A 17,284-nucleotide genomic window follows, 5' to 3' on the forward strand; every position below is an offset into this window, starting at 1 on the left:
TCTCCTCTTAAGTAACTAATTACTCAAACAGTTGAGTAATGCAGAATGTGAGAAAATGGAAAATATAACATTTTCCTCCTTTAAATGTTATCCCATGGATGGGTTATTCAGAAACGAAAATATATCTAAAGCAATAGAAACTTCTATGAAATATAGGCAAATAACTGCCTTTCCACTTAATGAATATATGAAGTGACTATGATTGTTTCTTTCAACGTTCAACTAGGTTCTGAATCATTCAAACAAATTGTACCAGTCTTCTGAATGACTTTCCAGCCTCTTCTAAAGAATAGTTTTGGGGCGCATGGGGGCTCAGTCGTTAAGCAGCTGCCTTCAGCTCAGGTCATGATCCGAGGGTCCTGGGATCGAGCCCCACATCGGGCTCCCTGCTCAGTGGGGAGCCTGCTCTCCCTCTCCCACTCCCCCTACTTGTGTTCCCTCTCTCGCTGTGTCTCTGTCAAATAAATAAATAAAATCTTCTAAAAAAAATAAAATAAATAAAGAATAGTTTTGACTCCAGGCTCTTCATGTACTTTTAACTCATTCTTGAAAAGCTTTTATAACAGCTATACATCATTGCCCCTAAAACCAATTCTGTTTTTTGGCTTAATAAAATATTGAGTTGCTTAGGCATTATAAGCCAGCTTTAATTACTAAAAGATCCAAAATGGGACCATCTGACAAGATTTAACTAGATATTAATAGGATTCCTTTTCTAGCTCTTTAAATGTACACTTTAAAAAGTTCCAGACTAAAATTCCAAAACACAAATTAGTCTTTATTACCACAAAAGTACAATTCATTTTTCCACGATATTATGTATTCCAAATGCTTAAAGACTGACATGATGTCTTATTTATGTTCTTTTTATCATGGAGTGCAGATCATTTATGTAGGACATTTTAAATTAGAGCATACCAGATTGATTTATCCATTCATTCAAAATGCCTGACCACTCTTGCTAAGTACCAGGAAATACACTGGTGAATAAAACAAAAACTGTCCCTCCCGTCATAGAACTAAAGGAGGATTCAGATAATAAATTAGACAAACATGTAATTACAAATTGTGTTAGTTATAAGAAAGCACTGAATGGGGTATAGTGGTTTAAAAAAAAGCTAATTAGGAGACAGGTTAAGGTCCTTCTGAGGAGGAAACATTAAGCCCAGACTTAAGAGGATAAAGAGTCAGTCTCAAAGCACGTTATCAAGGAGCAGGAATGAGCTGAAAAGCCTTGAAGCACAAAGAAAAAGCACATCTAAGAACAGAAGCAGCTGATGTGGCTATTTAAGAGCATGACAGAGGCACTATAATACATGGCTGAAGGACCCTATCAAACAGGTGGCCTTGCTGGCCAAGTCAAGGAATCTGGATTTTCTTCTTGTGTAACAGGAAACCACTGAAGAAATTTTAAATAAAAGGCTGACACAAATGGATTTGTATTTTGAAAAGACCATCATGGCTACTATAGAAATATCCTGGAGGGAAGAGTGGCAAAAGAGGAAATGGGGAGAATCTAGTTAGGAAGTTACTATAAATAGTCTAGGCTAGAAATGGTGACCTGGGCAGTGGCAGCAGAGATGGAACAACAATCAGATAAGAGGTATCTTTGTGGGTAGAAATGATAAGCTTATTTACGATTGAGTACTGGGAATGAAGGAAGAGGACTCCCTGATTTCTGACTTAGGCAACAAGGTACAATATAGTGCCATTTTTTATTAAGCTGAAGACAGGGAAGGAACAGATGGAGGAAGAACATCAATCAACAGTTCTGCTTTGGACATTTAAACTTATTTTTAAAGAAATTTTTTAAAAAGATTTTATTTATTTTTGACAGAGAGATAGCGAGAGAGGGAACACAAGCAGGGGGAGTGGGAGAGGGAGGAGCAGGGAGCCCAGTGCGGGGCTCGATCCCAGGACCCTGGGATCATGACCTGAGCCGAAGGCGGATGCTTAACAACTGAGCCACCCAGGTGTCCCTATTTTTAAAGAATTTTTTTAAAAGATTTTTATTTATTTATGTTAGCGAGAGAAAGAGCGCGCACGCGCACACACAAACACACGAGCCAGGGGTGGGGCAGAGAGAGAAAATATTCAAGCCGACTCCCCATTGAGCACAGAGCCCGATGTGGGGTTGGACCCAGGACCCTGAGATCATGACCTGAGCCAAAAAAAGTCAGACGCTTAACCAACTAAGTTACCCAGGCGCCCTTAGGACATTTAAAATTTAAAGATGTCTATTGAGATATCCAAGCAGAAATGTCAAGTAGGGAAGGTTAGATAAACAAAACTGGGGACAAGGAATATGTTAATGCTAGAAAAATAAAGAATACGGATATCATGGGAATAGATTAAATCAGATCACCTAATCAATAATTTTCAAATGGTGTGTATACATTACATTCCAGAGATTCTAATTCAGTATGCCTGGGGAGAGGTATAGGAATCTGCATTTCTTAAGTCCATGAGCGATTCTGAAGCAGCTGACCTTCATACTACATTTTGAGGAGCACTAATTTACAGACAGAAGAAAAGTGCAAAACAGAGAATTGGGCAATTCCAAATTTAAACCTTGGGTGAAGGAAGATGAGTCTGCAAAGGGCACTGAATAGAAACAAACAGATAGGAAAAACTGGACAGTGGGGTACTCCAGAATTCAAATAAGAGAAGGGAGTGTTAACTGTTGAATATGGCTGAGTGAAGTAAAGTGACTGATGCATAGAACAATAAAATCATTGGTCATCTTGACAGGAAAGGGCAGAGACTATCTAGAGTATTTTATGGAATAAATGGGAAATGAGGAAGATGGTAACCACTATTAAGAAATTCTGGCTCTGAAAGGGTATTAAGTAAAAGGTCAGCAAGTGGGGGAGGACAGAGGTATGTATGAGGAAATTCAGCATACTTTTTTTTTAGAGAGCAGGAAAGGGGTGGAGGGGCAGAGGGAGAGAGAGAGAATCTTAAGCAGGCTCCACACCCAGTGCAGAGCCCAACAACCTGACTTGATCTCACAATCTTGAGCTGAAATCAAGAGTAGGACACTTAACCGACTGAGCCACCCAAGCACCTCTTCATATAGCCCATCTGTGACTGGATACCTGTGATGTTTTACTAAAGTAACTATTTTAATTCTATTCCAAATAGTTATTTAAAAAAAAAAAAATGCCTTTCATTTCAAACTTTAAATACCGCACCTACAACCACATAAAATTTTTCAGTATCAATTATATACAACACCACTTTTCCCCCAAAACAAAGGTAGAGACCCAAAATTTCAAGTATTTCCTCTCTGCAAAAAAGCCATGACTACTCTCCGCAAAAAAGCCATGACTACTTCATCCTCTAGCTCTTAGTGTTTATTTACCCTTGCAAGATCCTCTATTTCAGAACTGAAGTTTGTTTCTCCTTCCATCATTTCTTCCTCTTCTAATGTTCGTTCATCATCAAAATCATGAACCAGCATGTCAGCTGATGGATCAAATTCATGGTCATCTGATGTTGCTGAACCTCCTGGTAAAGAATATTTTAAAAAGTTTGGTAAACCAAATTAAGTGTTATTAATATTAATTTAATGTGTCTGTTATATGAAGCTGGGCAGAAGTCAAATAAAAGTATCAGGGAAAAGCTATGCACATCAAGTCTTATTTGTTTTCTAAAATTCTTGCCCTTACACTCATCACCAACCTCCTGCAAAAACTCTCTTCTCTAAGGGATTATTTTTTGCCCTCTTTCACCTCTATATATTCACAGTTAAAACTGCAACTAATATGCGGGGTGGGAGGAGAGTATAGCTTTAAAAAAGTATGTAGCTTTTAAAAAGTACTGTCATCTAAACATGAAATTTCAGTTGCAAAGAATAAAGGGTCATATCAAAAATAGAACGATCATTTGTGTGGGAAAAAATCACAATTCTTAATCATTTGATATTTAATAGACCCAATGAGCATGAACCCTCATGGCCCATGAGAATACATAGTCATGTGAAATACAAAGTCATCTGAACAAACAGTCTAATGAAAATACAGCTGCACTCAAATATTATTCTATTAGCTCTTCCACAAAAATATATTTTAACATATAGGTAGCTGTTCTTACTTAGTTGATTTCGGTCTGAAATAATTCTGATATAGAATATAAAAGCAAAATTTATTAAAAACTGCATATAGAACTCTTATGAAAGTCATTAAAAATACACCAATAGGTAACTGATGTGTAAGCTAATCTATTTTTAGCCTGGTGGCTGGGGAATACTGCTGTACTCAATAGGGTCAAGCATGTAATATTAGATTGCAAGTGCTCGGCATATACATTCTGTAAACTATCCCCACATTTGGCTATTGCCAAACCTGGACTTAAGTTTGCAAAAGCATTTTTTACTAATAAATGAGTTATTTAACATTTAAAAAATCAATTAGCAATTTTTTAATCAATTTAAACTGTTAAAAGTTATGTTAATAAAGTTATATTAATAAAGGTTAATATCATTAATTAGTAATATATTACATCAGTATAACCTTCCTTCAGACCAGTAAGAGGACCAGTAGGTAAAACAGAGTTAAAGGTTGATTTCTTGAAAAACAGAGTACTAGGGATAATGGGGTGCCCAAGGCTCAGGGTTCTTGTCATCTCCCTCAATTTTCAGTGTAAACACCATTTTTTGAGTGCTTATTGTGTGCCTAATACTATGGCTCAAGTACGCCACATACATTATATCTCATTTAATCCTCAAACAATCCTATGAACAAAAACAAAAACTTGAGGCTCAGAGAGTTTAAGCAGCATATTTAAACCCACAGAGCCAGTAGGTGGCAAGGATGGAATTTAAATCCTGGGTCTGCTAAGTCCAATGCCTGTGCTTTTACTGTACTTCAAACCTCCTGCAAGCCCCAGCCTCAGAGACAGTAGGTATCTTGCCTCAAAGAATACTTGAAGAGAACCTATTTTTCTTTAAAAAAAAAAAAAATTTTTTTAAGTAGGCTCCACACCCAGCGTGGAGCCCAACAAAGGGCTTGAACTCACAACCCTGAGATCAAGACGAGCTGAGATCGAGAGTCGGACGCTTAACTGACTGAGCCACCCAGGGGCCCTGAAGAGAACCTGTTTTTACTAAGATGTGTGAACTGCAAGCCAGGTCAGGTGGTAAAGCACTAAGAAGTCATTCTGCTCTTTGAAGAACACAATATTGATATTAAATATAAAATAACTAAATAGATATTTCTAAATCAGGTATCACCTCATAACACAAATGAGTTAAAAAACTATCAACGTTTTAGAATGACTTAAAAATAAAAATACATTTCATATTATATATACTATCAATTTCTTTGGAAAGAAATGGCATGGCATAATTAGGGCATCTTAGTACTGGTTGAGGGACTGGACACAAGAGTTCTATAGGAGAGCAGTTTGAGAACCCTTGATTTAGCTGCAGTTTTGTCCCAATCATTATCCCTTCTTCTTGAGTTTTTAATGAAAAATGTTCCCAAAACTTTTCAGTTCACCCAGCAATCTTCTAGGACACTTAGTCAATAATCATGTATTCCTACAAATGATGCTGTATTTTTCTTCTCCTTTGCAGGCAGGAAGATCCTAAAACCACCTCACACCACAACCCTGAATATACTATTATCCTAATCATAATATAATTCCTATTGAATGCAAATATTGTAAAAAACTAATTATGCTTAATTCCTAACTACTTATACTTTCACTAACTAAAGTAACAAAACAAAACTCACATGAATACACAGCATCAAGTTATGAGTGTTCTATTACTTACTTAAAGTCTCCCATTTTTTGTTGTCATTTGCAAAGCTTTGCCACCTCACCCTTGCACTACTTGCAATACCAAAGGGTAGGTAAACCTTTTTCCCCTTCTCACTCCAATCCTTTCTCCACATATACACCACACTGTTTTCTACTAACTTACAATTTCACTTCTTTTCTTGCCTTAATCTGATTTCTTGGTTTCATCTGACTTCTTTTTTACCTTGTTGAAACCAAGTAACCATCCTATTCCTTTCTGTTAATTACTAGGCCCACTGTTAGGCTGTCTCCTAGAGGTAAAAATCCCTAAATAAATTATTAGAGGTAGGGAATCTGGTGCTTTGTGTAAGTAAATATTTTGCTTCAGAGTTAAGGCAAAGATCAGTTTGGCCAAAAAATTACATCTTACTGCAAAATTACTAAAAGGTATCTTACATCTTTCAAAGAGTCAAAAGATAAATTGTTTATAACATATCATGTGCACTCATTTAATCATTTTATTTCCTTCCCTTCCCTAAATCTCCCCCTCTAATGGCTACAAGTCTTACAGGTAAAACCCTGTATTGTGCCTCCACAGGTTTACACTGGTAAAGTCTAGGGATAGACCACTGAGCCTGGGTCATGTGATTATTATTAGTAACATCAATTCCAAAGTACAGATATTACAAAAGCGATAGCCTTTTACCAGCGGACCAAAAAAATTTTTTTACACAAAGCCTCTATTCCTACTCTTTTTCCACCAACTTTTGTTAACTGCCTACAACTAGTATTACTTATAAGAACAATATATATTCTCTTTGGGCAGAAGCCTGATATTACAAACACTACTCCAAAAGATCTTCCTTAGTCTGAAAACAAAAACAAAACAATACAAAAAAAATCAATCTATTTGTATAAGCATTCAGCAAGTAGTAAAGGCCATCAAAGATATTTTATTCTTCAAACTCCACTATTCAAGTTCAGCCTAAGCCGATTCAAATGCAATGGAAAATGAGAAAGCTATTTATTAATATCACGTTTAATTACTTTTTTTGTGCCTATATATTACCTGATGAATGTCTCAAAAATTCATAGAAAAATATCTAGGGGCGCCTGAGTAGCTCAGTCTGTTAAGTGTCTGCCTTTGGCTCAAGTCATGATCCCAGGATCCCAGAACCTGGGATCGAGCCCCTGCACTGGGCTCTCTGCTCAGCAGGGGGCCTGCTTCTCCCTCTCCCTCTGCCTGCCACTCTGGCTACTTGTGATCCTTCTCTCTTTCTCTGTCAATAAATAAAATCTTAAAAATACATATATCTAAAACTCAGTCTATTTGCAGTGTGACAACATTAACAAAAACAACTAGAACCTATTTTTTCGATGAAAAGATGTCTGTGTTTGAAAGGAAAAAAAAATACTGGGAACAATTCCATGTCCTAAAAAGGATACAATAATCTACTATTTATCTGAGGTCAGATTACTTCCAACCTCAACCATCCAGAACATATTTATAAACTAGGAAGTTAAAAAAAAATCCTTGAGTTTCAAAAATGTCACAAAGCCTAATATACTTTACTTCCAAGCATATTAGAAAGAGTAAGACATCTCAGCTAAAATAAATATGACAAAACTCACAGTCAACTGGCAGCACACTAACCATTTAGAAGGGATCTGGAGGTATTCCAGTCTAGCTCCTACTTGATACATTGTGCTACACAGAGTACAGTGATTTGTGTTCGTGAAAATGACCCCAAACCATTACAAAAGGCATATAATTTTTACAAACATTCTTTCTAAAACTTACAACATAGAAAGACTGCTTCAATAATCTGGAAAATTCAGTAATACATCATACCTAAATATTCAATATATATGAGATGCTTTCAAATAGAACACTACCCTATCTCAGAGAGCTCCCTTTCTGACTCTTATGCTATACTGAGCTGTTCCTTAATTCACATACTCCATTATAGAAGGCTGCCCTCTCTCTTGAAGTCCCTGGACACTGAGGCAAAGACTGGACTCTTTCCTGACTGCTCTTTAGCTCCAACCAATTGTTGCTATACAGGAATGCTATACTTAGTAGTGCTAGAACCTCTGACTAATCGTAAGAAGCCTAAATACAGATTTTATATAAAAAAACATTCTAATTTTTAAGATCACGACACTGGCCAAACAAAAAACATGTGTGGCCCAGATATGGTTCAAATACCACATGTTTGCAACCTCTAAGTTAAGAAAAAATGAATCTGTACTGTATTTGTAAGCGAATACGTAGCTCCAAAGCTCTATGGTGTGCATCTAAACATAACCTTAATTTATGACATTATTCATTTTTTAATGTTCTTATATTATTTTTTTCTCCCTCACTAAATACATTAATTTTTTTCTCAAATACTTTGAGTTTCCTACACAAGCAAATATTTCTAAGTAGTGACTCCTTTTGAAAAAATACACTTCATATATACTTGAAATCAAATAGCAATTAAAACCTGTAAGAAATACACATAGTAATTCATAAAAAAAGTGAACCCAAAAATAGTCATGAGGTTGAACTCACAGCAGCCTCACCTGTACTTTCATGGGCAGTCAAATATTTCATCCATTTCTTTTTCCCCAGAGAAAAGAAGCATTCAGAAGAAAAGCAAGTCAGATGATAGTCTAACTCCTCTAGCCTTTTTATAACTAATAGGACAAATGTTAGTCAAATAGAGATTATAGAAAATATAGAAAATACTTACCTGGACTCGAAGACTCAACAGATGGCTGGGGGAGGGGGAGAAAAGAAGAAAAATTATCATCTTTGTGCAGTAAATCTTCACAAAATTAGAGGAATTATTCAATGACAAGCCATGACACCAAAAACCATAGTAAGTTCTAATGTCTGAATTGTCCAAGACAAACTAAAACCTTCCATATAATCCTTTCTCTGACATTATATTTAAACATTAAAAAATTCCAAACATTCCTGAATCTAGAAACAAAGACAACAATAAGGAATTCAGATTTTAAAGGCAAATATGGGTCTCATAACATATGTCGTTTAAGAGATCTGATTTTAGATCTTGGAACTTTCTAAAATATTTTCTCCAATCAAGACAGAGGAAATTACACACAAGGTTTGCTATCAAGCTGGTCTCTGGCTTAAAATGTGTGGGAGAAGGGAGGCCAAAACACTTTTAAGACATTATTTTAAGTAAAAGTTATATTTTAAGAAAGCAGAAGGAAAAAGTAAAATGTTATTAAGCACCAAACAGTACATCAGGTTAACTTTACTCACAAACAACATATTTTTAAATTATCAAAGAATTAGTAAGCTTCAAGCTAAAGTCAAGTTATCTGATGGAAAAATTACATTCCCAATTAAAATGCTGCTTCTATTGTAGCATTCTACTCCTTATATATTTAACTATAAGCACTTAAAAAATTTAAAGATAAAATTGCTAGCTAGCAACTTATTTCAGTAATATCACCACTTGACAATTTGTGGCTACATTTTATCTAAATTCAGTTAATTTATAACTATAAACAAGTCATCTACAAACACAAACTTCTATAAATAACAAAAACTAAATATGTTTCAAATGACATACACTTCATAATTAAAACCTTTCCTATTCATTCAGAGCTATTTCATGCCCATTAGAAGTCAGAGATGCTGGAAGGCCAAAAGCATTAGCAAAGAGATAGGGTTATTCTAGTACAGATAGCCCCCAACAACGATGGCTCAACTTAACAATTTCTCAACTTCACGACAGTGCAAAAGCAATCGGTGTTCAGTAGAAACTGAACTTCAAATTTTGATTTTTTTCCTGGACTAGCAATATGTGGTATGATACTATCTTGTGATGCTGGGCAGTGGCAGCAAGCTGCAACTCCCAGTCAGGCATGCAATCACGAGGGTAAACAACAACCAATACACTTATAAACACTGTGTACCCATATAACCTTTCTGTTGTTCACTTTCAGTCCAGTATTCAATAAATTACAAGAGATAGTCAACATTTTATTATAAAATAGGCTTTATGTTAGAGGATTCTACCCAACTGTAGGCTAATGTAAGTATTCTGAGCATGTTTGGGATAAGCTAGCCTAAGCCAAGATGTTCTTTCAGTAGGTTAGGTATATTAAATGCATTTTGACTTAATGATACTTTCAACTTATGATAGGCTTATCAGGACAGAGCCCCATCATAAGTCGAGGAAGATCTGTATTTTCCCTCTTTCTGCTAAGAAATGGGGCGGAGAGTCAAGGAAAAACAAAATAAAACAAGGGAAGCGCCTAATTTTCAAAAGCTAGGCATCTACGACAAATTTCTTATAAAGTATTAAAACTCCATTTTGAAAACTGTCCACATTATGTTATTGTACTAAGTATGACATTCTAGACGGTACATGATAACTTAGGTTCTTGTGAAGCACACTTTTCCAAGAGTCCTGTTTTTTTCCTTCTAATGCTTAGAATGGTTCTTGACTATATGTTATAATCAAGTCTTTTATTTTAATAAGACTGACGGTATTCAGTATTAATAGATTTTCAAGCGTCACACCACTATCTTTACTTAAAAGTTACTTTGCCACAATAGAGTTAAAACAGTGCTACTTTTTAATTCTATTCCTCTAACAGGAAGCTGGAGAGCAGGGTGATAGAGTAATGTAACTATAAAAAGGGTTTCTAGATCTTTTGGGCAGAGCTACACATTTGTAGCTCAAAATGGATTTAACCACCACACAAATTATTACAGAGCAAATCAGTATTTTAAAGTATTAATCCACTTTTATGTCATGCAATTATGCTTTATTTCCCAAGTTTAAGCACAGTATCTGTCCAAGGCTACAGCAATGACGACTTATCTTCATCTGGTTCCAGATTCGCCATCCACAAAGTAGCCTCACAGTGCTGTTTTTCCTTTTTAATAAACTTTCAAAATGATTTGCAGGGCAAAACAAAAAAACCCAGCATTTCTTTCAAATTAGGAGCTTAAAAGAAATAGCTCTTTGAACATTTAGGTTTTTTTTAAGCCAATAAAACTCCAATAATTATTCCATTTAACAGTCTTCTCATAAAAAGGGGCTTCTGATTAAAAATGTTATCCTATAGAAGAATAAAAGGTTTATTTTCACTGATGTTAGATATTGGCAATAATGAAGATACTGGATTGTGAATGGTGTCTGTAGTTTGTAAAAGGCCTCAAACAGCACTTGGTAAAGTTATCTATAACTTTAAAGTTCTGAAAAAGGCCCCAAATATTTTCCAATAATTAAGATACCAAATGTTTAGAGGACTGGTAGCATTTGTAAGCTTAGCTGGCATAAAGTAAAACTACCCATTATTCAAAGATAGCATTAATGTTCATTTTACGTCAGAAATACTGGAATGTTTCAAGAACTGTGATTTAAGTGATGTATACCTAGATTAGGATGGGGGAGGGGAAGTAGGGATGGTTTGCCTCTAGACATACATTTTAGTATTCTATGTTCAAAATAAAATCCCATTGTTTCAGCTTGGGGAGGGTGAGAGTGAGATTAGTTTCTTGAAAGTTAATTCTATTCAGTTAAATTAAAAATTGAGTTTCTAGAAACTCGGCATTTGGAAACAGTTTATACTATAAACGTTATCTTTGCCCAGCCCAAAGACAAAACAATTATTTTTCTAAATAAGAGTTTAGTATCATAATACAGGACATTTCAGTATGAAATAAGAACACTTTTTATTTAGGTACTTAAGGGAATAGCAGAACCAGCTTACATTTCTATAGTACTACATTTTTTCAAAAGAATAAAGTTACTTGATCATAACTATATACCTGACAATAACACATGCCCTGCCTACCTCATTTTATAGATTAGCAAACCCAAGGAGATAAAGTGACTTCATCAAGCTTCCCTGGTAGGTGGTGAAGGTGGAACTGAAGTCTAGGACCTAAATGCTTCCATATTTTCCAAGGAAACAACTATGTTAAAAATGTTTTCTCTTTACCTCTTTCCTTCCTCCCCCTTACTTTCTCTTTCTTTTTAAAATGGTTTTCATTTGTTCAAAGCATGTTTAAAATGTGACTGCAAGTTGTCATCTGTCATGTCAGACTATTATTTATGTCTCCTAAGGAATTGGTATCTCTAACAATACTCTCCAGGAAAACCTGAAACATCTACCATTAATGACACAGTAAATTGGAAAGGGTGAAGGAGGGGAAAAATAAAACTAAAGCTGTTAAACAGATACTCATTTGTAACAGCATCTATTTTTAGAAAAAGCACAAACTATAAAATGCAAGTAGTAAAGATTTTTCGTTGGAGGTTAAAATGTATTTAAAATGCACTCATACATTATTGGTAGAAAAATGAGTTGGTTTAACCGTTCTAGTGATCATTTTGCTAATATGAAATTACCCTACTGATATGCCTAAAAAATCGTACTAAGATACATCGATAACAGTCATTTACCATAAAGTGGCTCATAGCAAAAAACTGGGAAAATATTTTAATGTCTATCATTTAACTAGTTAGAAATGAAATACAAGTCTTCCAAACATTTAAACACTAATAATCCATTAAAAAGAATGACACAAAAATCTGTGGAGAATGAGAAAAAAAAATGTAAAAAATATATACACATATTTATTCATGCATGTATTAGAAATGGGAAAAAAAAAGTGTAGAGTAGGGGGTAAACTGGGCTGGAATACACATTAAAATTTTTTTCTCCATAAGTATATACAAGAATCTGTTAACAGTAAATACCTCTAGGAAACGGGTAGGGGAGAGAAGGGTTTTTCATTTATACCTTTCTACACTGTTGGAATTTTCTAACCACTTGTTAGCATTACTGTTTTGTTTTTTTTTAAAGAAAGTTAGTGGAGATTATCTTGTGGAATTATTGGCTATTTTCATTTTCTTCCTCTACTTCTAGATTTTTAAGAAAACTTAGTACCTGCCACTTTTTTTTTTTTTAACAAGTGTGTAATTTTGAAAAATAACCTAGTTTTCTTTTAGGTGCATATATAATTACCTGAGATGGAAAACATAACACTAGACAGTCACACAGAGTATGAGTAAGCTAAATCAAATTAAAAAATGAAACTGTTAACTTTTATACCTTCACCCATATATATGATTTAGGTGATGAAGTTGCTAATAGTTGTAACAAATTCAATGCCTCAGATCTGTTCAAATGTTTCTCTTTTGTATTTTTCTAGAACATGGTAATCTACAATATTATAATTATTAAAAAAAAATAAGGTAGTAAAAACATGAAGTAATCATTAGACTCCTATACTCCAGGCAATCAAAAGCATATATTTTCAATGAACATACCTGTCTGAACTAATTTCTCCCCTCAAACCAATTCCATCACCATTTCTTTGTTATCATCACCTGCTTAGTAATTTAGACACTAAATCAGAGATTCTCAGAGTTATGGGGATAGAAGCCAAGAAGGAGTTAGAGGCCCTCCTCCAGGTGGAGAAGACAGGGGAACTGTGCTCACCATTTCTCTTCCTCTATACAAAACTAAATCACTTCTTTCCCCTGAGGAATTCTGGGGCATAAAAAAGATGAAGAAAATCTTGGTGGTAAAACTAGCAAATTGACTACAGCAATAATAATTCAGAGGATGAACTGCTATTATTAAGCACTAGGAATTCAGAAGCCTGGGTCCCACTCTTAATTGTGCCACAGCCTAAATGCACAACCTAGGACAAACTGCATTAACTCTGCTCAGTTTCATTTTCCCTAAGATAGAAAGATTTGGACTTCTTCTAGTTAAATTTCCTTTGAGATCTAACTTCTTTACTATTATGATTTGCTCAAAAGACATAACACTACTTAGGAATACTTAGCTAAAGGGATGGGATATGTTTTACAGCCTCTTCTAAATTTTTTTTTTTTATCTAGGACTTTTGGGAAAAAATGATCTCAATTTGCAAAAAGCTTTCTGGGGGGTGCTACTTTATGAATTTCCTATCTACACAAACATCATTTTAACAGTCATTCTTATAAGCCATAGAATAAGTCAAACAGAATGGGTCCCAAGTGATGACTGGTACCTGAACAGCTTAATCACTGCAATGAATTTTGAAAACATTTGCAAATAAACACTGAAATATACAGGGACTCAAGTTAACACCAAGCAAGAAATTTCTATACAGATGATTACTTTTCTACTTTTACTAATCAGTTACTTGCTTCAATGGCAGTGTTTTATTTCTGATTTGAGAAACTGATGAGTCTTCGGTACAAAAATTCTCTAAAAGTAATCCACTTCTATATTTCCTCCAGCTAACCTTTCCTACCTTATCAAGCACTTTATTACTCCTTCTGAATTAAACTTTATTAGACTCTCATACATTGGTGTTCTTGATTACTCTGAATAAATCCTAAATACAAGCAAGTATAAATATTAAAAAAAAATTCATTACCACTACAGAGAATTATTTAAAGCCTAAATCCATCACAGTGAAACAAGTTTTGTTTACAACTGAAATTAACACTATCAAGAATAGCAGTTTAGATGATCCTATTTCCTTAAAAAATGAAATTCAAATACACTAAAAAACCACTAAGCAAGCAGTCTGTTCTCCAGGGAAATAAATGAATAGATGCAATAGTGAATAGATTATGTATATAATTTTTGGAAATGTTTAAATACTTAAAACTAACACAGAAAAGCAAGTTCATTAAATTTTCTTTTCTTTATATAACAGCAATATGGCCTTGGTGAAAAAATAGGTCTTGCACCATGTTGTGGATTTTTTTTTCCTGGAGCAGTCCCTTCTGTATTTACAAACTCTGAAATAACAGACAAATTGTTCATTCCCTAAGGTCCCTACACCACATTCCTTATAAAACCCAAAGGATCAACGATTTCTTCCTTTCTCATTGCCTTTGTAAAACTGCAACTACCCTGTAATTTCCTTCCTTTAAGTGTAACTAGGAGAACCTCCTTTTGGAAGGTTGATAAATAATTCTAAGGGATAATAAGTAATGAGAAATATTACCAAAAACTATTAAGAAAGGGAGTATGTACCATTTCTTTTAAGCATATTAAATATGTTTTAATGTTACCATGATTTGAGGAACCATTAAATACATACTTCCTACTATGGACTGCCTAAGATGATCAGATCAAGTATGAAAAATCAGTATATTCTATTTACATCTAAATCAATTTGTATTCAGGAATTAAACATTTCTCTGGAAAAACAAGGTCAGTGTCATTCTCCTATGTAAAAAGTAACAACAATAAAAACACCCAGAAGCATAATATCTACATTTTTCTCCAGAGACATACTTCCTCAATAACCTGCTTTCCCCTCAGATTTATCAAATAAATGCATATTGTTGTTCTGCATTTTCTGTTATTTCACCAGTTAGCTTCAATGCTCAAGTCTACTTAACCAAAAGTACAACAGCACATTTATTTTACCACACACTTTATATTGGCATCATGAACAAATCTCCTGAGAGCTCACACAATGGCAAATAAAAGCCCTCTATACACCAAGCATTTCTCCACCTAATTTTCAAAAATGATTAGTCTCTAAAATCATCCTGATTACTAAAATATTGAGATCAGAAAAATACAAATTTTACTTTTCATTTTTTCACTTGCTTTAGATTTTTTGCAGGACACAGATGAATGAAGAAGGATTCCCCGTTCTTCCTCCAAATTCACTAAAAATAAAACCATCTACAAGCAACTGAAGTTATAAAAGACAAATTTTTTTTAAAGATTTCAGGTCACTAAATAAATGCACTGAAAACAAAGTTCAGGTTTTCTCTTCTTGAAATTGAACCATCCATGTGTTCCTACTTAACATGAGCATTCCATTCTCCAAGTGATCCAATTTTTAAGGAAACCAAAACAAACCCTTGAAAATATTAGGAAATGATTAGTGACTCAAAATATTGCTTTTCCTCTCTTACATTAATGCAATCATCTTTAGCTTCTAAAACAAGAAAAAAATATTAATATACTTCTACTTACATACTAAATTTTCAGTATGCCAGCAGTTAAAATTTATGGGTGAAGTTTCTTAAACTTAAATTTTACTGTATTTGCAAACTCTAAGTTATTTTCCTTCTGTAATAGCTTGTCTTAAAATACGACTACAGAACTTAAAGCTCAAACCATTGTGAGCAACACCACCAGGGAAGAAACCGTCACTGCTGCTTATCTAATAGGCATTCACTGAAAGGGGAATCCACTGAAAACTATTTGACAAAAGGTAGGTAAATTCAGCCACATACGACCCCTTCCCCCTCTTACATATGAAAAAAAGAAACACTTAAAATCTTACCAGGACTAAAATTGTTTCAGCCCAGTGGAATGAATCCAGTCACATTTAAGTGAAATACAAAGTACTGTGTTTTCTCCAACTTATGTGCCTTGAAATACAATTCTTTAACCACAAAGAACAAAAGAAATGGAAAGAAACCTAAGATCTAAATTTAGTTTTACATCAAAATTAGTAAATGTTTTAAAAAGATTACTGGCAGCGAAGAGTCCTGCTATAGTGAAATATCCTTTAATAGCAAATACTCCACTACATTAATACAGTCAGTTTCCGTAAGGAAAGCAGAAGGAGCACCCTAAAAGCAACTGCACAAAAAGCTAACTTTTAAGTCCCTCCACTCAACCGGTACATAAAAAGCGTCGAAATTAATATTTTTCCATAATCTACACGTTTCCGTATCCCAAGGTTTAAAAAGGAGATAATATGGTATTACCAAATAATTCACCACTGACTTCATTTAGCAAATAATGAACACAAAAATTGGGGGCTGGATGGTTAAAAAAAAAACAAAAAACTATTCCTGAATCTGTTTTGGGGTGTCTCCGAGACCATGAAAATGGTAATTCATACAAGGAAATGCCTTAACAATCATTTAGTGAGGCTTTGACTCAAAGTAGACTTAAAACCCCAAATACTATCACTTCTTCAACTCTAGGGGGTGAAGAATAACGGAATTCTTCCGAGGGTAAGGGGGAAAAAAGTATTAAAAAAATCGAATGTGTAAAGGTTTAAATCAGAAACAAAAATTTAAATCTCCAGTGGCACAACACTAAGTTCGAAACAATCATTAAGAGTGGTAGTTCGCCACGATTTGAAGCCCAAAAATATAAAACAATTACCACCGAGGAAAGGGGGCTTTGGTTAATCGTTTACTGGGTGGAACTCGTTTTTTTCCCCACAAGGGGAAAAAAAAAATGAGAAGAGAAAGACAGTAATAGATAGCCTTAACATGAAAGGGGTGGAGGGAATGCCTGGAAAGTGGAGAGCAAGGTAGAAAGCAACTCTTCTGAAATGTGGAGAGAAAAACAGGTTCTGCCCTGAGGAGGAATGGAACTGTTCCGGAGATACAGAGAGTCCCCCAACCTAAACGGCCGGCCTGCGAAAGGCCAGGTTTATTTCTCCACGCTCATCTTAGCACCATCAGGAAAACGAGAGTTAAAGGCCATTCTGCCTCACGTTTTCCCCATTAACGTAGACTGGATGTCAGGAGCAAACGGGTGGGGGTGACGCGGAAGGGCGCAACAGCAT

General features: G+C 34.8%; 1 protein-coding gene across 9 annotated transcripts in view; it reads right to left on the reverse strand.

The window, feature by feature from the left end:
* Window positions 1-17,284, reverse strand: part of MIER1 (MIER1 transcriptional regulator) — a 64,874-nt gene that overhangs the window by 41,377 nt on the left and 6,213 nt on the right. For 7 of the 9 annotated variants that reach the window (XM_045897456.3, XM_054512819.2, XM_045897462.3 and 4 more), the window contains 2 exons: window positions 8,484-8,508; window positions 3,365-3,510 (listed from right to left, as the gene is read on the reverse strand). In XM_045897456.3, coding sequence (XP_045753412.1) covers window positions 3,365-3,510; window positions 8,484-8,508 — 171 coding nt within the window. Of the gene's footprint in view, window positions 1-3,364; window positions 3,511-8,313; window positions 8,351-8,483; window positions 8,509-17,284 lie in introns of all 9 variants that reach the window. The other 2 variants (XM_064588995.1, XM_045897455.3) reach the window with 1 other exon arrangement.

Source organism: Mirounga angustirostris, unplaced genomic scaffold, assembly GCF_029215605.1.
Source record: "Mirounga angustirostris isolate CCGP_5_RB_7025 unplaced genomic scaffold, mMirAng1.0.hap1 SCAF_4, whole genome shotgun sequence".
Taxonomy (NCBI): domain Eukaryota; kingdom Metazoa; phylum Chordata; class Mammalia; order Carnivora; family Phocidae; genus Mirounga; species Mirounga angustirostris.